Source organism: Physella acuta, unplaced genomic scaffold, assembly GCF_028476545.2.
Source record: "Physella acuta isolate Inbredline_101_S28 unplaced genomic scaffold, ASM2847654v3 ptg001870l, whole genome shotgun sequence".
Taxonomy (NCBI): Eukaryota; Metazoa; Mollusca; class Gastropoda; family Physidae; genus Physella; species Physella acuta.
This window is the reverse complement of record NW_026733376.1, coordinates 18,257-41,774: the sequence shown is the minus strand read 5'-3', so window position 1 is coordinate 41,774 and position 23,518 is coordinate 18,257. Positions and strand designations below refer to the sequence as shown.

General features: G+C 34.3%; 1 protein-coding gene and 1 pseudogene across 1 annotated transcript; one reads left to right on the top strand and one right to left on the bottom strand.

The window, feature by feature from the left end:
- The first annotated feature begins 8,360 nt into the window (after positions 1-8,360).
- Positions 8,361-23,410, top strand: LOC131930966 (uncharacterized). The gene is made up of 6 exons (XM_059287634.1): positions 8,361-8,390; positions 8,575-8,682; positions 8,996-9,674; positions 16,925-16,997; positions 17,498-17,615; positions 23,148-23,410. The coding sequence occupies exons 1-5, from the start codon at positions 8,361-8,363 to the stop codon at positions 17,598-17,600; spliced, it is 993 nt and encodes a 330-aa protein (XP_059143617.1). The 3' UTR covers positions 17,601-17,615; positions 23,148-23,410.
- LOC131930967 (uncharacterized) lies at positions 21,325-21,412 on the bottom strand (annotated as a pseudogene).
- Positions 23,411-23,518: the final 108 nt, after the last annotated feature.

The window sequence follows — 23,518 nt, the reverse complement described above, 5'->3', positions numbered from 1 at the left end:
ATTTCAGCGCGCTAGCTAACTGGGAAGTGCCAGAAATTTCGATCGCAAGATTTGATTGGAAAAACAAACAAACAAACAGAGAAAGCAAGTTAAAGAAAACGTGGGAAAAAACGTTTTAATAACAAGCTTAATGCACGAGAAAGTAGAAAATAAATTATACACTATTATTTAAATTACTATAAAGAAAAGCGCGGGCCACTTTAGTATCTATTGGATACCTTTATTAATATTTAGGAAGAGGCCCACGCTTTTCTTTATTAGTAATTTAAATAGTAGTGTATAATTTATTTTCTACTTTTTAGTGCATTATTACATAAATATTAAAACGTTTTTTATGAAATTATTTTTTTTGTACTTTAGGCTACATGTTTTTATTTACAATAGAGTCACATGTCTAATAACAGCTTGTTATTAAAACGTTTTTTATTAAATTAGTTTTTGCACTTTACAAGTTTTTATTTACAATAGAGTTACATGATTAAAAATCATTGCGCAGCTATTTAACGTTATGGCGCGCTCTTGCCGTGATGAAGCGTGTGGATAGAACTTCCTATAATTTGGTCAAAATTTTAATTAATTCATTTAAAAAATCAGGCGACCAATTAAGTCAAATTTAATGTCACGATGCATTGTCTTCATGTCTTGATCCACGTACCAATTACGAACCGTATTTATCTTTTAGAAGTGCCTGGAATTTCTGGGCCGTTTCGATCTAGATAGACAGACAGACAGACAGACAGACAGACAGACAGACAGACAGACAGACAGACAGACAGACAGACAGACAGACAGACAGACAGACAGACAGACAGACAGACAGACAGACAGACAGACAGACAGACAGACAGACAGACAGACAGACAGACAGACAGACAGACAGACAGACAGACAGACAGACAGACAGACAGACAGACAGACAGACAGACAGACAGACAGACAGACAGACAGACAGACAGACAGACAGACAGACAGACAGACAGACAGACAGACAGACAGACAGACAGACAGACAGACAGACAGACAGACAGACAGACAGACAGACAGACAGACAGACAGACAGACAGACAGACAGACAGACAGACAGACAGACAGACAGACAGACAGACAGACAGACAGACAGACAGACAGACAGACAGACAGACAGACAGACAGACAGACAGACAGACAGACAGACAGACAGACAGACAGACAGACAGACAGACAGACAGACAGACAGACAGACAGACAGACAGACAGACAGACAGACAGACAGACAGACAGACAGACAGACAGACAGAGGAAGTGAGTTAAATTAAAGCTTGTAAAAAAATTCATAATAAAGTTTTAATAACAAGCTTTCATGTACTAATGCACTAAAACGTAGAAAATAAATTATAGACTACTATTTATGAGGTAGATTATGAATACAACGGAGACAGAAGCCATGAGTATGTAAACAGCTTTAATTGTTAACCGGCAAGGACGGAAGTACAATGCACAAGGGACATCACTCAAGATAACAATATTATAAATATAACTAATACAGAAGAGTGAGTTCCCTTGACCTCACAATTATTTCAATCTATTACATCCCTTTACCCTTAGAACACAATAACACATCTCTCAATAGAACAATTGATAGTATCCTAAAATCACCAATTATATTGTAACATGAACACTATGGTAGATTACATCCTTACAAACAATGCACAATATGCTACAACATAATCAAAATACAAAACAATAATGTCAAAGTCCTTTTGACCTTTAGAATCATAGGTCTAACTTATTTGGGACCTTGATTGTCCTGCTTGACCTTCTCAGTGGCTTTTGATTTGGTGACTCAATATTCTGACCATCTGGATTCTCTATCTCAGGAGGTCTAGGATTTAAATCATTAACTCCAGAATTTACATTTTCTGACTCCAGACAACTTGGTTCACTCATATCAACAGAACTTGGTTGTGGAACAAACTGAGTTGGTGTGAACTGTTCAGATTTGGTGGGATTGACAGATTCACACTTATTATCTGCACAAGTTATTTTTAACTGGTCTGCATGTCTACGGACAATAAGTCCATCATTTGTTTTTACTTTATAAGACACAGGTCCTGTACATTGAACAATTTGACCTGGTATCCATTTTTCCTTTTTCCCATAATTTCTTAGATACACATTCTCATTAACACCAAATTCTCTTTCAATGGATGATTTGTCATGATTTACTTTTTGAATTGGCATCTGAAAGTATTATGCTATTATTCAGATCCTTGACTGACATAGATTTCTTTGATTGATCAATTTCCTCAGGTAATCTGATAGTGCTTTTTGGTAACCAAAAATACTGTTTAAAAGTAATATCCTGGACAATATCACTTTGCAACTGTGATCCAGTATTTGAAGTGGGTGTATTAAATGGCAAAAATCTTTTTCTTCTTTTGATGTTACCCTTTTAGTTTCTGTAAGTGCTAATGATGTTAGCAAAGTTGTTTGATGATCACATTCCTTCTTATTTAAAGCATTTGAAATTGCCATATCACCATAATCATTTATTAAGTTACAAATACTTTGTTTAGGCAACTCTGACTGATGATGGACTGCATCTTCTCCATCTTTTATATTATCTTCACAAAGGTTTTTATTTCTTATTTAATATGGCCTTAAGTCATCATTCACAGACTCTTCAGGCCAACCACTTTTACAGTACTCATATACTTTTATTAAGCACTCATCTTTTTGTGTTTCTCTTTTAATATCATTCACATTTATATTGGAGTTATCCATGATAGTGAAGAGAACAAATACATCTTCTGGTACATAGCTCAGGCTTTGGTTTTTTAAAGGTAATCTACTAAGACTATCTGCACTATTCTCAGATCCAGGTTTGTATTTCAATTCATAATTGTATGCAGTTAGTGTGATAGCCCATCTTTGAATTCTTGGTGAGGCATGCTCAGGTAGGGTTTTGTTTTCTCCAAATAAACCTAGCAATGGTTTATGATCTGTAAAGATGGTGAACTTCCTACCAAACAGAAACTTATGAAATTTCTTAACACCAAAAATGATGCCTAAGCCTTCCCTATCTAACTGAGAATAATTTTTCTCAGCCTGGTTCAAAGATCTACTGGCAAAAGCAATGGGTCTGTCACCCTTCTCATCCATGTGGGACAAGACTGCTCCTACACCATCTGGTGAAGCATCACATGTTAATATAAGTCTTTTCCCTGGGTCATAGTGAGTTAGTAAGGTGTCAGAAGACAAAGCCTCTTTTGCTGTATTAAAAGCAGCTTCTTGTTGTTTACCCAGTGCCAAGTTGCATTTTTCTGTAGCAGCTTGTACAGTGGTGATAGTTTACCAGACAGATTTCCTATGAACTTTGCATAGTAATTTATTAAGCCCAAAAAAGCTCTTAGTTGTTGGGTATTTTCAGGTTTGGGTGCTTCTTTAATGGCTTTTGTTTTCTCAGGTTGAGGTCTGATGCCTTGTTTGCTCAATATATAACCAAGAAAACTAATTTCTGTCAACATGAATTGACATTTATCTTTGTTTATCTTTAAACCTTTTTCACCAACAATTTTCAAGACTTTATCTAGTGTTTTAAGATGTTCAGTGTCATTCTTACCAGTTATGTACACATTGTCAAAGTACACACAAACATTTGGAATATCCTTAAAAATACTGTCCATGACAGCTTGGAAAATTCCAGGGCTAGATGATATGCCAAAACATAGTCTTTCATATTGGTAGAGTCCTTTATGTGTGTTTATTGTCGTATAGACTTTTGAATCTGGATGCAGTTCTAGTTGAGTGTAAGCATGACTAAAGTCTAATTCAGTGAATTTGTCTCCTCCTGCCAAATTCAAAGAGATTTCCTCAATGTTAGGTATAGGGTACCTATTTAGCTCTATTTGCTTATTCAGTGTAGTTTTATAATCTCCACAAATTCTTATAGAACCATCCTTCTTTAACACTGGCACAATGGGTGTCGCCCAATCGGAATAGTCTACCTTCTTTATAATGCCATTAGATTCCAATCTACTTAGCTCATTTTCAATTTTATTCCTCATTGCATAAGGTGGAACTCTAGCTTTGCAGTATCTTGGATTTGTATCTTTAATGCTTAACTTCACTGTTCTATCATTTAGTAAACCTGAGTTACCAAAAACACATTTATTTTCAGATATAACTTTATCTAGTGAAGTAAGACTAGATTCTTTTACATTCTTCAATGAACAAATACTCTCCCAATTTAACTTAAGATCACTTAACCAGTTCCTACCTAGTAATGGCGGTCCATTTCCTTCAACCACAAGAAGAGGAAGTTTAACACTTTGACCATTATAACTTACATGAACCATACACTCTCCTATTACCGGAACGTTGTCACCAGTGTATGTTGTTAGGCACTTGTGACATGGCTGTAGAGGCACTGATCCTCCTGTGACAGCGTCAAAATCTTTCTTTGTTATGACTGTTAGAGATGCTCCAGTGTCAAGTTGGAAGCTGATGCTCTTACCGTTGATATTAACTGGTACATTGATGGGAGCATGACTTATTGATTTCACAGAGAACAGGCTGAAATCCGGCTGCGAATCAGTTTGAGAATTTTCACAGGTAGAGTGGTTCATTGGTTGGGTTAGGTAGTCTTGGTGAGAGTTAACATAGTGCTGCCTTTGGTTGCGGTACTGTCTTGACTGGCTAGATTTAGCAACAGACGAAGACTTTGCAAAGCAGGCCTTGGCAATGTGACCTTGCTTACTGCACTTATAACAAGTTGCAGACTTGAACTTGCACCGATGAGATGCATGGGGACCCTTGCATCGATGACATTTTTGATAATTATTACTAGATTTAGATCTAGGATTTGAACGAGCAGGCTGTTTAGCATAAGTTGGAATGCTCTGATGGGGTTGATGTTTATTGACTAACCTGCTGTTTACTGCATGGATCTCTGAAGGTGCTAAAGATCTCGCCGCATCTGATGACTGCTGGAATGACATTGCAAGTTGTATTGCTTTTTCCAATTTTAGATCTGACTCGAGCAGCAACTTTCTTTGAATATCAGGGCTGTTTACACCTGTCACAAACTTTTCACATAGTCTATCAGACAGCGTGTCGCCGAATTCACAAAATCTACTTAGATGACATAAAGCAGCAACATATTCTGATATTGACTCGTTTGGTTGACGAGTCCTACTGTCAAATCTAGCTCTACATAGAAACCTTGATGGTACAGGCGCATGGTGGTCTGTTAGCAATTTGCTCAGCTCGTTAAAGCTCTTGGTAGTTAGACTAGCTGGTGCGCATAAGTCTTTTAGTAGCCTAAATTGTTGAGGCCCTATGACTGTTAACAAAACAGCTCTCTTTTTGGCTTCTATCGTCACGTCGTTAGCTTCAAGGTAAAAGCTTAACCTATCTAGGTAATCTTGAATGATTTCATCATTCGCATCAAATTCTTTTATTTGGCCATACAACGCCATTATTCTAGAAATAATTAGCTAATAAGCTCTAGCAAACCTCTTTTTTGCGTAAGTAGGTGCTCTTTCTACTAGATGTTTATCCTTCGTCGCCAAATGAGGTAGATTATGAATACAACGGAGACAGAAGCCATGAGTATGTAAACAGCTTTAATTGTTAACCGGCAAGGACGGAAGTACAATGCACAAGGGACATCACTCAAGATAACAATATTATAAATATAACTAATACAGAAGAGTGAGTTCCCTTGACCTCACAATTATTTCAATCTATTACAATTTAAATAACTATAAAGAAAAGCGTGGGTAACTTTAGTATCTATTGGATACCTTTACTAATATTTAGGAAGTGACCCACGCTTTTCTTTATAGTTATTTAAATAGTAGTCTATAATTTATTTTCTACCTTTTAGTGCATTATTACATAAAACCTTGTTATTAAAACTTTTTTATGAATTTTGTTTAGTACTTTACATGTTTTTATTTACAATAGAGTTTCATGACTAAAAACCAATGCTCGCCTATTGAACGTGATGGCGCGCTATTGAACGTGATGACGCGTGTGGAGTAGTTGGATAGAAATGCCTACTAATTTGGTCAAAATTTTAATTTATTCATAAAAAAATTAATTATGTATCAAATTAAGTCAAAGTTAATGTCACGATGCATTGTCTTCATGTCTTGATCCACGTACCAATTACGAACCGTATCTGTCTTTTAGAAGTGCCTGCGATTTTGCTCGGCCGTTTTGATCTAGACAGACTGACGACAGACTGACGACAGAGGAAGTGAGGTAAATAAAAGCTTGTAACAAAAATTTCATAAAAAAACGTTTTAATAACAAGCTTTTATGAACTAATGCACTAAAAAGTAGAAAATAAATTATAAGAAAAGCGTGGGCCACTTTAGTATCTATTGGATACATTTACTAATATTTAGGAAGAGATCCACGCTTTTCTTTCTAGTTATTTAAATAGTAGTCTATAATTTATTTTCTACTTTTTAGTGCATTAGTACATAGATACTTGTTATTAAAACGTTTTTTATATAAAAAAAATTCAGTACTTTACATGTTTTATTTACAATAGAGATACATGACTAAAAACCATTGCGCGCCTATTGATCGTGAAGGCGCAGCTATTGCACGTGATGACGCGCTTTTGAAGTGCGTCTAGACGCGTTTGGATAGAAATGCCTATTAATTTGGTCACATTTTAAATTAATTCATAAAAAATTAATAAGCATCCAATTAAATCAAATTTAATTTCAGATTGCATTGTCTTTATGTCTTGACCCACGTACCAACTGTGAATCGTATCTGTCAAGTAGAAGTGTCCGAATTTTCGCTCCGGCGTTTCGATCTACATAGACTGACGACAGAAGTATTTTGATATTAGATGTCTTCATAATTTTTAACTTAATGTAATTATTTAACTGCTTATTCAGTAGTAAAATATAGATAATTCATACTATTATGTGTGTTTTCTCAAATTACGTATACTACATACTGAAGTAGTAGAGAGGATAGCTTATTAAGAATAACATCCGACCAGCTATCAGCAAACTAGAAACTAAATCGTGTGTGAGTGTGATGTACAGGGTTTCATCTTAATCTTGCATTTTTTTGGAAGCATAGAAACATATCATATATGAGGTATAAGTGCAGGTTCGAATAAAAAAGCGTTAAAAACAAAAACACAATAGTAAATTAAATAACAGTGAAGAAGAAAAGAGGGGGGGGGGGGTTAAAGGTTTTAATAAAAAGCAATCACTAGTTTTCCATAAACAGTAATTTTAAATGCTGAGTCTCTGCTTCTGTTTTTACTTTCTCGTATATACAAAGTATAGAGAATCTTGTAATCGTGCAAAAAAAAAATCGATATTTTTACAAATCTCGACGTTTTACACCTCACTGATACGGAAAAACATAATTTTGCAATCTTGTCCGTATATCTGTGTGTCTGTGTGTGTGTCTGTGTGTGTGTGTAATTACGATAACTTGAGTAGCGTTATAGCTAGATTGATGAAATTTCATATATAGGTATTTTATCAAAATCGTAGATCCTGAACAACTTTTGAGCGATTTCCGATAACCGGAAGAGGTACTTCCAACAGCCTATAACTTGAGTAGTATTTCAGATAGATAAATGAAATTTTACATGTAAGTAAAAGATCTAATTTTCTACCTTCTGTCAAATTTTGAGTAATTTTCGTTGACCGGAAGTACTATTTTACGCTATTTCCGATTTCTCAAAAAACTAATATAAATTTTTAAAGTACTAATAATATTGCGCACTATTATGCACTTTTTTATTTGGCGTTCACTTGGTGTGCAATTCTTTTGTCTACGAGATTTTATTCTATTTTCAAAACTTAAAGTATTTAAAATGGATTAAAAATCATGTCTATAGCCCGAGTTCCCATCCCCTGTTATTTTATATAAGAATATTCGAGATAGTTTTGGGGAGATCACTCCCGGTTTATTTCTACTAGATTTTATTCTATTTTAAAAAGTTTAAGTAAACAAAAATCATGTCTATATTGCGAGTTGCCATCCCACGTAGTTTTATGTTAGAATATTCGAGAAAATTTAGGGGAGATCACTCCTGGTTTATTTTTCATTCGTTTCTTACGTCAGTGTAAATTTAAATTTTCTTGTTGTAGACCAATTTCTAACTGTGAAACTCTTCATACAGTTTTAATTTTAATGATTTTATTATTCTTCAAATAAAATGTTTAGTATCAGCCTTTTATACTACATCTAGAAATAACAAACACGTTTTGTTACTGAAAATATTCGCAGTGACACCTTCGTCAGGAATTGAGTTCTTTCAGTCGTCTAGATCAGAATTCCACATTTACGGATATTTTGGCAAAAGTTACGATTCAAATATCGAATTTAAAATGTACAAGTTCATCAAGTTCATCATAACTGTAAGTAGATGACCTTAAAGAATAAGATATAGATCTACCTATGTCGCTTGAAAAATTATTTCAGACCAAAAATTATTTCGCCGGCACTACAGTGACAAACATTGATGCCATTTATTACGAATGACACCCATGACAAACATTGATGCCATTTATTACGGATGACACCCATTTAATTGTTCACCAGGTGACCAGTGATGAATATTCACATTCAGCTGTGGTGAGTTTCAAGGACGCCAACGTGTCATTGTGTAAAGTGACAAAAAATGAAGCAGACGTAGCAGACGTCATTACGGCAACTGTTTCATGTGGCTATCCAAACCACTCTAATTACATCAACCACGTCGAGTTGTTGGATTCTTTCTTTTACAGTTTGTTATAAGAATATGTATATTGAGTCTAGCAAAGCACACGCTTATTAATTTAACTATGTTGCAGAAAGACACATATACATATGTTCAATTATTATGAAATCTACTTAAAAATCTAGAAATAAAGCTGCTAGTCTAATTACAGCATTGCGCAACATATATTAAGAATGATCTATTTCAGATTTTGTAAAAATAAAAAAAGACGGGATCATTGAAATAAAAAAAACTATTGAACAGTTGGGTTCTGGCAAACACCAAATAAACTTACAAGTATACTACCGAGTGCTACGTGTTGGTGAATTTTCCTCAGAAGTTCAAATTGAGATTCCTTCAAACAGTAAATGGGATATCCCAACGACTTTAACCAGCTACACAGATAATGGCTCAACTACACCAGCAACTTCATTGTACAGCATACAAACACACTCTTCTTCACTGATTACAAATACAGATCTCATTTCATCCTCCACTCCAACTTCAACCACACTCTCCACCCACGGTAACACCACAGAAACAGATTTAATTTCATCCTCTACTCCAACTTCATCCACACTCTCCACCAACAATAACACCACAGAAACAGATCTCATTTCATCCTCTACTCCAACTTCATCCACACTCTCCACCAACAATAACAGCACAGAAACAGATCTCATTTCATCCTCTACTCCAACTTCATCCACACTCTCCACCAACAATAACAGCACAGAAACAGATCTCATTTCATCCTCTACTCCAACTTCATCCACACTCTCCACCAACAATAACACCACAGAAACAGATTTAATTTCATCCTCAACTCCAACTTCATCTACACTCTCTACCAATAGTATCTGCACAGAAACACATGTTGTAACACCCACAACATACTCACACATCACTACTGATGCCTTCCTTCCCACATGGGATATATTAGGTAAGTTTTGAAATGTTTTCTTTTAATATTTGTCTTATGAAATTCCGTAAGTGTCTCTTTTGCCAAAAATAGTATTATCGGATCAACTTCAATACAACAAATGTAAATGTTAATTGTAGTGTAGATTTCTGTACATTTTAATAGGGGTAATTCATAAGTTTAATACGGAAGGAATAAAACGTGAAACATTGATACAAATTGCTAAGATTTGAATTATTACTAAACAAAATTTTTCCTGGGATTAAATAAAGGCGAACCAATAATATTAAGTTTCCAAGTAATTTTTATATCGTTCTAAACGTTTATTTGCTTTCTCGTATATACGAAGTATAGAGAAAGTCTTGTAATCGTGCACACAAAAAATCGAGATTTTTGAAATCTCGACGTTTTACACCTACATGAGTCGAAAAACATAGTTTTGCTATCTTGTCCGTATGTCTGTGTGTATGTGTGTGTAAACACGATAACTTGAGTACCGTTACAGGGAGGTTGATGAAATTCCATATGTAAGTATTATATCAGAATCGTAGATCCGTATCAGTTTTTGAGCGGTTTCCGATAACCGAAAGCGTCATTTTTTCTATTTTCAATTTTTAAAAGCCTATAACATGAGTACTATTTCCGATAGATAAAAGGAATTTCACATGAAAGTAAAAGATCTAATTTTCTACCTTCCATCCAATTTTGAATAATTTCTGTTGAACGGAAGTAGTTATGCTCGCTATTTCCGATTTCTCAAAAAAAAAAACGCATGTGAATTTATAGGGTACTAATAATATTCCACACTATTGTGCACATTTTATTTGGCGTTCACTTGGTGTGCAATTCTTTTTTGTACGAGATTTTATTCTAGAGTCGGAAGAAAAATTTATTTTCTACTTTTTAGTCCACAAGAAAAACGTGTTTTTTTTAAAAAGTTTTTTTAAGTATTTTATTTTCTCCTTTTTAGTCCGTTGCTACACATAAATAAAAACGTGGTTTTTAAAAAGTTTTTTATATAGTTTATTTTCTACTTTATCTAATGACTTGATTAAGTATGACTTGACTAAGTGTTTTTAAATACATAAAAATTTAGAGGATTTTTTATCAAAATAAAAAGGATCAAAAGGTTTTTGAATGCTTTTAGGTAGTTGGCCCACCGTCCATCCCTCCTCGAACAGAACGGTCTACTGACTTGAACTCGGATTCGAACCCGAGACTAACGGGTTAGCAGTCCAGCTCTCTACCGCTAGACCACTCCGTCGCCTAATAAAATGTGTATAAAAGTGCGGGATATTATTAGTACTTTATAAATTTACATGCGTTTTTGAGAAATCATGTCCTCAATTTTAGGGTCCTTGGGGCGTAATTTAATTAAGCTAATTTAGGTCTCTAATTGCTAGTTTTTATGATTGCATCTGAAATTGTTAGGCGAAAATAGCCTGCATGCCGAATTTCAGATGTCTAGAGCAATCAGAAGTGGGCTAATTTTCGTTGCCAATTTTAACAACAAACCCACAAACAAACAAACGCGAAGCTGAGTTAAGAAAAACGTGTTAAAAACAAACACAACACTCATAACATAAACACATCTTAAATGCAATCTTAAAGGCATATTGCTCACAGTTTAGCCCATAGCGCTAAAAAGCGCCCTTTCCGAGCGCCGGCGGACGCGTCTGACACAGTGAATGACTATAAAACAGAGGCGTAGCGACCATTTCCGGCGCCCGGGGATTAACTTTCGATTTGACCCCCCCCCCCCATCTAAAACTTACGATTTGCAACCCCTCCCCTCAAAATTTCAATTTCCACCCCACCCCCTCAGACTTTCGATTTGCACCACTTTTGATTTGAAATTCCCCACGCCCAAACTTTTGATTCGCACCCCCTCCCCGCCCTAAAACTTTCAATTTCGAACCCCCCCCCCCCCCACACCCCCCGAAATTTATTTCCAACCCACTTTGGCGCCTCCTAACAACGGCACCCGGGGACATATGCCCCCCCCCCCCCTCGCTACGCTTCTCCTATAAAACCCCCAGCTTGTCCGCAAACCGAAAGATAGAATAATAATAAATAATATAAAAAAAATAATAGGCAGTATTTAAAATATCCGTGTTTTATCTACCATATATCACTTTATCAATTCACGCTTTTTTCCAGTACTTTAAATCTTTAAAATTTACAATAGAGTTTCATAACTAAAACCATTGCGCACCCAATGAACGTGATAACGCGTCTATAATAGTGCGGAATAAGTTGATTAAAAATTATTAGTAGTAAACTGTACATTCAGTGAATAAAATAAATGAAAGATTGCCTTTTATCAATCCAAGCTAATTATAATTTTCTAACAATAATTTCCTCTTCCACATCCGCACAATTTGCATTCTCATTTTTCTAATTATATTATTGCAACACTAATTCCTTCTACAACGTCCGAAGATTTGCATTCACACTTGTTTTTTATTATCGTGAGTTGTTTTATTTTTAAATTAGCTCCCTTGTCAAAATTAGAAAATAGAGTTAAATTAATTTGATTTTTCTACCCTACTGTTATTATGTTATTAAAATGTATCCACTTTTTTCTTCGAATATAAACGAAAATGATATTTGACATTGATCCATTTAATACTTTTTAGCAATGTGCGTGTATTTAATATTTTCTTTACGTTATGGAAAACAGTAAAAACAGTGGCAATTATAAAATAGCTATATGTCGTTATATAAACAAACCCTACTCTAGCACTTATAATAAGACTGCGGTGCACTGAAAATAATTGCATGGTGCTATGTTTACTTTTATGGCTCCAAAATCTATAGTGATGACGGACTGACACACTACCTAGCCGCTTATATTATAGATTTGAGAAAGATTAGGGGAGATCACTCCCGGTTTATTTATTTCGTTCTAAACGTATGTTTATTTCATTCTAAACCTATGTTTTATCAAGGCACACGAGTGCATTTACCAGAAATGTTCGATTCAATATCAAATGCTTTCATTCTTCCAAGTTAAAATTCCTGACGAGATTGATTCCTCATAACATAAAATTTTATCACCGCACGGTGTCTAAAGTAGGACTGAAATGCCATATCTAAACCACTAGTGGTGTAGCCTACAGTCCATCATATCTAATTTATCTAACCATTTTTCTCCAGATCAATAGTACATTTTACAATGCACGCACAGATTTACTGTTATACCACAAAATATACACCTGCTGCAATAGAAATGAAAACATTTCTTGCGTAATAAAGTAATATATTTGATTGATTTCGCCTAATAATGTTTTATACGCTCCTTTTACAATATATATATATATATATATATATATATATATATATATATATATATATATATATATATATATATATATATATATATATATATATATATATATATGCACATATTTTATTTTAATACTTGGCACATATTACGGTGAACGGAAAAAAAGTCGGAAAAGAACAATTTTATTCGAAAAAAAAGTCACAGAAATAAAGCCACAGAAAAAAGTCACAAAAATATTCTAAGAAATATTTTAATTTAATTGTTCATGATTGTAAAATTGTGGGTGTTTATTAATGTGCTTGGTAAAATAATGTAAGATAATGTACACACAACGCCACCATCTGTTAGGTATTTAGTGAAATACATGGTGAAGAATTGGCCGGCTTCTCCTCCGTCGGCTTTGTCCGTTCATATTGTGTGTTGTTGATGTTTTGCGTAAATGACAGCCTTTGTACCGTGTCGGCTTTCTGTTTTGATCCTATGCTTTGTTAGGTAATGAGCGTGATAAAGGTGGTTGAACCATTGTTAGTAGTATATTAAGTCCCTTTTGGGTATCATGGGTGAGGTGGATGCGGATGCGGATGAGGAGCAAAGGATATATAGGAAAATACTCACCCGCCTGGGTGCGCCACAGGGACAATGACATATAGTAAAATACTCACCCACCTGGGTGAAAGAGTGAGCCGCAGGGACAATGACATATAGTAAAATACTCCCCCACCTGGGTGAAGGTGGGTGAGGCGGAGGAACAGCAGGGTCAACGACATATAGTAAAATACTCACCCACCTGGTGGTGGTGGTGGTGGTGGCGCAGGCGCAGGGGGATGCGGATGCGGAGTAGATCAGTAGGTCAGTTGGTCAGCTGAGGGTGTGACCTTGTGACGTAATCACTACCGGTGACCTAGTTACGTAATTTGTTTTTAATTAGTTTGTAATGAGTTTTTAATTAATTTTTAATTAGTTTGAATTTTTTATTTATTTTGTTTTTAATTAATTTGATTTAAATTAGTTTGAATTTTTAATTTAAATTTGATTTTTAATTTTGTAATTTGTATAGACTAGTTACGTAATTTAATTATTTGTTTGATTTTAATTATTTTGTTTTTTAAATTTTAATTTTTAAATTTTTGAATTAGTTTTTAATTTTTAATTTTAATTTAATTACTTTGTTTATATTTTGTTTGTTTATTTTTTAATTAGTTTAATTATTATTTTTTAATTTTAATTTTTTAAATTAGTTAATTTTTAATTAGTTTGAATTTTTTAATTATTATTTTTTTAATTTTTTTAATTTTTAAAAATTTTTAATTTTAATTTGTTGCTAAGCCGAAAAGTCTCGAGTTCGAACCCTCGGGCAGATAAGGCTAGTTAGCTGGGGACAGCATCTCTTCTAGGAGAGAAAACTCCAAAATTAAAAAACTGCTGCCTTGTAGTTTGTTCTTGGTTGGACAAAGGCTATGGGAGCAAATCCAAAAAGAAAAGCAGGCTGAAATCGGAGTCAATGGCCTCAGTGGCGCAAAACCAGTTGACACGTAACGCTTAGTTCAAACCCACTGGCAGATAAATCTCGATCCCTTTCAACACTAATAATTAAGAACAAAGAAGAAGAAGAAGAAATTTGTTTATTTGTTTATTTGTTCTTTATTTGTTGTTTATTTGATTGTATGTTTTTTAATTTTTAATTTTGAAATTCTCCACAACAACGAATGTGTTCGAAAATTGAAAGTTCTTTCTATCGACTTCCAACAACCATTAACGACATCTGCTAGTCATTAACTCAAACTTCAAAAAATGTTCCCCCACCAGCGAAGTATTCCGTGGTTCCCTAGTAGATAGGTACCGCCCGGAGATTAATGGCTTTTCTCGTTCGGTTTGACTTTGTTTATAGCCGACAGGTGAGTTCACACGGTGCATTGGAACGTGAGCGCGTCTCTGGAATTTCGGCTTGGAGTTTTTTTATGGATCATAAAAAAAAGCAATCACTTTTTTATAGCCGTAGAATGACTTTGTGGGGTAAACCAAGGGCTTCTCCGCGAAGCATTTGCGTTTACTTGAGTACCAGCTGGCCAGCATGAGACAGGCTGGCGCCACACTTAACGGATGCTCTAGGGCTTTTTTCATTACCTTGTTTTTAGGTTTTCTGGTACTACTAGTCTACACATTTTTGAGATACACGTATTCACATTCACACGCACACTAAAATTGGAAAAAAGTCTTCTTATATTTTATTTATTTATTAACGTTTTTCCAAGTCATCAAATGCTTTTAAAATATCATGCTGTAAACTTAACAAGCGTTCAATACATACTCGATTGTAGTAACATGGGTGTTGAGGGTGAGCAGGTGCGCCACCACCAACACCCCCACCAGGTGGGGGAGTATTTTACTATATCTCGTTGTCCCTGCGGCTCACCCACCCTCACCCACCTGCTCACCCAGGTATGTGAGTATTTTACTATATGTCATTGTCCCTGCGGCTCACCCAGGCGGGTGAGTATTTTCCTATATACCCTTTGCTGCGCATCCGCATCCAAATCCGCATCCGTCTCACCCATGATACCCAAAAGGGACTTAATATACTACTATTTTTTGCGTGAGTTGAGGGCAGCAAGTCACATATTAACTACGTCTTTATGCCATTTCATGCTAATTTAAAGTTAGGATTTAACAAACACGATTGAAACCGAGAAGGATTGAACATTATATTAAACTAGGCATGCTGCCCAGCTTCGCTTAGGCTTTCGAAAACATTGAGATTTTGAATGCTTCATTAATTCGCCCGAGGGTCGGTCTACGACCTCAGGAGTTATGAAGAGGTTCCTACGTGGACATTTTTGTTCGATTTATAGCTCATATAAGGCGCCGGTCAGTCGAGGTCAGTTTTGACCCCCTCATCATAGACTTTTCGGCCAACCGGCCCCCGTGTTCTGTCGCCCCAAGGCAAGATCCTGCCAAATTTGAAGCGCCTGCGGCACCGGGAAGTGCCCTATCGGGCCCCAGACAACTTTGCTTTATATATTATAGAGATTAGCAAATTGCATAGATAAACAAAGATTTCAATAAAGTTATTAAGGCCTGAAATACTTTAGTATATAAATGTATTATTTGAATAGATTCTAGATCTAGGTATGGTCTACATCTGTGTAAGTCTAGTTTTTCAGTAGATCTAGATCATCTAGATCTAGATCTAGAAGCTCTAGATCTAGATGATCTAGAATCTCTAGATCTAGATGATCTAGTATATCTAGATCAAGAATATCTAGATTTAGAATCCTAATAGAATTTTTTTAAAAAGTTTAGCCCGAGCAAAATTGTATTGTGTAAATTTCATAGCGTACGTAGATCTAAATAATATTTGAATGAAATAGTTCATTTCTTTTTATTCTAAACACGGCAGATGACGTCATTAGTAAATGTATAAACATTATTCACGTAACTGTTTTGTGCATTCTTTTTCACAACTATAAACGCTTTTCCGGTTGCATAATTAAAATTGTTCTTCTACATTCGAATACGCCTTTATATTTTATTTTTCTTCTTTAAATAAAATTGTGGTTATACATTTAAAACATCTAACATATTATTTTAAACAAAAGTCTGTATCAAGTTCTCGATATATCGCTGCCGATTCTGGTGTGATATCCGGCGAAAATATTTTGCGGATAGAGAGAGAGAAGTGCGCACATGGGCTATTATATATTAGGATTCAATTAAATTTTATGTGTAAAACAGAATGACAATTAATAAAAATTAATAAAATCTTTTACGTGTATTATAAATATTACTATATGTATACAAACCACGCATATATATCTAAAATGATTACACAACATTTAATTAATCGTAAGTTGATTAGCATAATACATACACAATTGTCATGCCAAAAAACACTCAAGATTTTTTCCTGTGACTTTTTTCCTGTGACTTTTTGTACTTGTTACTTTTTTCCTTTGACTTTTTTTTCCTACAATCCATTTTACAGGAACTTTTAAAGTAACCGTGATTGCTGTAGCTGTCACAGTAACAATACTCGTGATGCTAGCCGGGTTTTATTGGTACGTTTAGAGTTTATTTATTTGCAAAGCTGGTTTTAAAAATGTCTTTTGTTAGCTACTTGAAGATAATTTCATAAAAATTTCATCCCACCAAAAATATCTGTATAGGCCTATATATATATATATATATATATATATATATATATATATATATATATATATATATATATATATATATATATATATATATATATATATATATATATATATATTACTATACACCCCCACCCCAAACGTTGATTGACTTGTCAGCTATTACAATTCTCAAGAAAACCATTTTTCAGGCAAAATTTGCATTGTTTGGTTTGTTTCACCCCCCCCCCCCCCTCGCCTCCACCCGGTGATACATTTAAACTGTGTACACATAATTCTAACGATGTTCATCTATAGCCTAGTCGGTTATAAATACAGCTGGATGTAGTATAGTTTTCTATATCGTTCGCTGGTTTACGTCATAGTGTACGTTTTGACCATAGTCTATAAGAATATCGTCTATCTAGTTGTTGCAAGAAAGGCCTACGTTTGGGACGAGCAGATCCTTCAGACAGCCCTTCCAATGCAACGGAGAGAAGTGTTCAAAGAATGGGAAACGCTACTGTTTGAACCAGCAGAATACAGGTTAGTCTATTCATGTTTGGTGTGGTGTTTTGAGATATTTTACTGACAAAATGCATTTATTATCCTGATTATTTTTTGCTTTTACTTTTTTATAAATAAGAATTTAAACATAATTTAAATCTTTATGCATTAAGGAAAAAAAATATTTTATTGAATATTTTACTAGGTTTTAACTTTCATTTGATAAAACTGTTTAACTAAGGTTTTCTCCACACATACTCGAAAGTGAATACTTTCAAAAATCAGAGCTGATATACTTTTAACTTTTCATGTAAAATTTTACAAACACTGACGAGATTCATTTGTTCATAAAACCATTGTGTCCTTTTTATTTTCTCGTATATACGACTTTTTACACCTCGCTGAGTTGGACAAACATAGTTTTGCAATCTTGTCCGTATGTCTTTGTGTATGTGTGTGTGTGTGTGTGTATGTGTGTGTGTGTGTGTGTCTGTATACATGATAACTTGAGTATCGTTATATATATTTAATATATCAAATTTATAGATCCGTATTAACTTTTGAGCGATTTCCGACTAAACGTTTTTCTACTTTCAATTTTCCAAAAGCCTATAACATGTAAGTCAAAGATCTAATTCTCTGCATTTTTTAAATTTTGAGTAATTTCCGTTGAAGTAGTTATTTAGACTATTTCCGATTTATCAGAAAACGCATGTGAATTTATAAAGTACTAATAATATTATTATATTATACACATTTTATTTGGCGTTCACTTGGTGTGCAATTCTTTTTTTCTACGAGATTCTATTCCATTTTTAAAAGTTTAAGTAATTAAAAATGGATTTAAAATATTGTCTATATCCCGAGTTGCCATCTCCCGTAGTGTTATATAATATATTCGAGAAAATTTAGGGGAGATCACTCCCTGTCTATTTAGATAATTTTACAATTAAACTTATTTAATTGGTAGAAAACATGTGGTGCATAAATCTTTTAAATATATTAATGAAATAATTTTTTTGCTATGAAGACAATAAATAATAATACAAATTTGGATACTTTATAAAACGATGAATTCTTTTTTTTTAAACTTGCAAACACAAACACTTTTATCAAAAACACATTTATTAAAATAATAAACCCAAAAATATAAGTTTGTTACCTGCAGTCATATTAATTTTTATTGACAAATCATATTCAATATCATTGCATTAACCCATATTCTGCTAGTGTTCCGCTTATGGGAGGTTGTAAAAAAAAATTGCTAAATTTTTTTAAAAACTAGTTTTACACAAATTATGTTTTATTGTATTTGAAAATGGTTAGACTATTGAATTTGTATGTATTTTTGTGGGAAAAAAATAATTTAGAAAAATGTTATAGGGCCGGCTTCGCAGGACTTGTCAAAATGGTGGAAAAAAAGAAAACATGCGCATAGGAAAATGCATATCTTCTAAAGTATTAACATTTTAAGTGCAAAATACATTTAAAACTTGTAGCAGTACCATATTTCTATCTGATGAAAATTTAAGAGTAGCAATTTTTTAAACAATTCGTTATATCAAGTGTACAACAAGCGTCCCATAAGTGGGACGCTAGCAACGAAAGGCCCCCATGTAGATTGTTACACAAACGTCACATTTATTGGACTCTAGCGAGAAACACAGATGCAAATGTTTATGTTAAATGGTTATTTATGATGAAACAATTGTTGACTTTGTTAAATGTTGATTTTGGGATGTTAAGTAGTATTTATAGATATTTAATTATGACCTTGACCTATATTTACTTATATATTATTGTATAAAAAATTGAAAATATTGAAAAACTTACTTTTTTAAGTTTTCAGAATTGCACTAACTGAAGTATTTAATACCATTGAATATAAACTAATTTAGTATTGAGGTAAATTTACTAGTGCGTGATATTAAAATTATAACAAACCAGAATAATAACAATGGTCAACATTTAGGTGAAACGATTCAGTCATGGGGGTTGGTTAACACTCTTCATATAAGAGAGCTCAAGCTACATATAGCAGAAATGTGAATTAGCTGTGTACTGTTGTCCCCTCCAAAGGTTCCCGATACCAATTTTACTTTGATAACTTTAACGAAGCTTTGTAAGGTGAGGGGATTACTGGTGCTAGATTGGAAGCTGTTCGCATAGTGAGGTGCATACATGGATGAGAGCCATGAACACTCAATACAGGCCCCCAGTGACGGATCCGTTCCTTAGAAATACGATGTCTGATGTTCTAATGTACGCCTGTGAGGGGAGGGGGGGAATAGAGAAGGTAACAAAAAGGAAGTTGGCTTGATGACATCTGGGACCGGACCTGATCGTCGTTTGCAAATTCACTGAGGGCGGAGTTTCATTCAGGCATCATTTCGGAGGACTGGGGGGGGGGGGGGGGCTCTGCCCACAGAACAAAATGAAATTTTTATAGAAAACATACTTTTATGAGTGACCACCTTCGCCCGGAAATTTAAGACGCCCCCCCCCCCCCCCCCCCCAGCCCTCTTGAAAATTACAAGTACGCCCCCCAAAAACTCAATTATTTATATTTAATTATATTACATTTTCGATGAATCATGTGTACATATTTATATGTACCAGTCACAGCTTTACGTATTTCCAAGTGTTATTCACTTTGATGGATGCTAGATTGAAAGAAAACTAGACATTTCAACATAATTTCTGCATTTTAGACCATGGTATGGTGGTTAACCCAATTGAACATAATCAGTATTTTTAGCAGCTGTCTTAAACAATGAAATAATTGACCTAACAGTACAAAATCAGTATATAGCTTAATTGTCGCGAGATTAGCCATAGTTCGTGATACACGATTTTTTTCCCAATAAATGTACATGGGGCCATTCGTTGCTAGCGTCCCATTTATGGGACGTTTTTTAAAAAATCGATATTCCAAAAAGTATTGATTTAAAAAAAAATCTATAGTCATTCCTTCATTCAGTGCCCAAAAGCTAAACCATATAAAAAATTATAAAAATTTGAGACCTTGGGATAATATGGGTTAAGAATTCACTATACGTATCTTGCCAGAGCTACATTGGTAAACAGATATATCATTCCAAAAATTATCGTAGCGAAGAACTCTACAATACCCAACTCATTTATTAACAAACAAGCACACGAGAGAGTTCATTTTCAAAAACACGATTAGAAACATTAGCCACAAAACCTTAATAGAAAACAAATTAAATTGCGGTATACGGCTGCACGAAATTCATACTAAAACAAAAATGACATAGGCAGCTTTTATAAAGAAACGCTAGCAACATTCCAAGGAAACAAAAGCATTATTGGGGAAGACACAAAAAATATACGGTATCCTAATCATACAACAAGCGACACCCTTATACACCAGAATTAGTTGGGCCAGGGAACACTATAACATAGACATTCAAGATACATTTAGAAACCTACATAGTAAACGCATGATGTTGAGTTAATTTGCTGGTATTTATGACGGAACCTCCTACCTAAGATTTCTCCTAGGTGGGTGTCGTCAAGCTGAAAAAAATAGAAAATTGAAAATTAGCCAATCTTACATTTGGAAGCCAGCCAATACAAGTACTGGGTGTCCATGTCGAGGGCATGGTGCACTTCGAGGGATGTGGGGCGCATCCCCACTGCGATCGATGGCGTGATTTGCAACTGATTGCTTGATGAGTTGAGTAGTAGATCTGACCGCCTCCCGACCCCGGCAGCTAGCCCTAAAAAGGGCTGACAAACCAAATGACTAAGATTTATGTAGAATACAGAACAGATACTACACTTTTATCTTAGCCAAAAGGCTGAGAAGCGATGGGGACGGTGTGGTCTAGCGGTAGAGAGCTAGACTGCTAACCCGAAGCAGCTTTGCTCTGCTTCATCTGTCCCATATGTCTTGGACACGATATAAGCATTATACTGCTAAACATAAATGATACTAGATGCAAATACTATATCTAGAACAGACACATATCTAGACACTTGTCTAGTATTAAGTACAGCATTAGCGAAGTTTTAAACGAGTCTAGATAGCTAAATTGTAATAGGCTTCCATGCGGGTGGCGCGGGCTCTAGACACATCATATCAGTGTTAAAAAACAAAATTTCAATTCTGTATGTTTGTTTGTAAAATGTTTGTAAATCGAGGATTACTTAGATTAGAATTTATTAGAATTATTAGACCCCATTCTTATATGTTAAGCGTTTAAAGTGTTTATCGTCTAAAATTATATTTTAAAAAAAATAATATTGAAGATGTTTTAAAAGATGTTTTATTTAAAACAATACATCTGGAGGAAAAAATGTACCTTTTATTACTTTGTTTCGGTGTCGGGGAAAAAAATATATAATTAGCGTAGATTGATCAAGTGCAATGTTGTTGGTATTTTAAATACTGCCTTTTATTTATTCCATACACTGAACGTACTGTTTTCTTATTATTATTTTTAATCAAACACAGTTGAAGTAACAAAAGACATCTTTATTTGGGAACGGGAATTCCCGCAGGTTATTATTTGTGTCTTTTTTTGCGCATTCGTTATGTCTGACCCTTTTTGCCCACGAAGAGGAATTCTTTTTTGTCGGTCCCACCAAACATGCTGAACTTTGCCTTTTTTTACGTCACCATGGTGCGTACCTTTTTTTTAAGCAGACGTTTTTAACAGTACATTGTATAAAGGTTTACTACCGAAAAACAATAGGATAAGAAAGGTTACTATAGTCTTTAAGTGAATCAAATCCGGGCGTCCTTCGGCGCCCAGACAGGGTACTATTTCGCGCCCCGGGCTTTCCCGTGTTCATTTTGGCGCCTACGTTCGTTAAATTGAGTGCAAAATAATATGAATAAGTTGGGGTACTATAGTCGTGGTCCTCTACAGATAGGGACGGCTAGTTACTGTATATGCAATTGATGTTACTGTCTTTTTTAGCTGTGGTTTTGAAAGGTAAGAATGTTTTATTTGATGTGTCTCATTGTATTAACATAACTTTCCTGATTGCTTAAAATTTATATCATTTTCATTATCTGTAATCCCAAATTTATTTCAGCTCTAGTTAAAACCCCAAATTTCCTTCCCCCCTTAGCCCACCACGCCGATGGAAAAAAATCCCTTGAATCATCATTTAATTACATATTTGCATTTTCAGTTTTTTTTTATTTTTATTTAGACGTTTTGTATTAGATCTATGTATAAGTAAACCATCTTAAATGAATGAAAGTAGGCTACAAGTAAGAAAGAAATATTACTATTGTAAATTTGTATCAGTCCTCACAAGCCGTAATGAAAACTGTAATATTAAAGCGAACATGTACGGGAAACTGACGCTGTAAATTACATGTCTGAGGCGGAAGAAAAAATATTAACTATTCACTATACTTTTTTAGTTAAATCTAAAATGATTGCTTCACGAAGCATTAAAAGTTAAATACTGTTATTATACTGTATTGGATTTTAAATATATTTGATATTAAATGCAAACAATGAAAACAACAATTTTTTTATAAAATAATTAAAATATCGATGTTAAAGCATATTGTTAATATATTTACAGCTTTATTGCATCTACTTCTTGGATGAGAGTAGCCGTAGGAGAAACTAACGGACCAAAGTTAATAAAAAAAACTAACAGCGATTATCCCCCCCGCGAGACATTATTTCTTCAATTGGGAAATACTGAAGAATGTGAGAAAAAAGAGCCAAGAGAGTTATCCACTTCTAACGCTCTACTTAAGAAAAAATTTTAAACAATTAATACAAACATTGCAAAATCTTCAGGAAAATTATAAATCATCACCTCATTTTTAAAAAAAAATTATTCAGGGGATACTATCATTAAAGAAAAAAATTAAGCATATTTTTGAATTAGTACAACTTCTAGTATTGGCTTGCAATAAAAATGATTATAATAAAAATGACATTGTT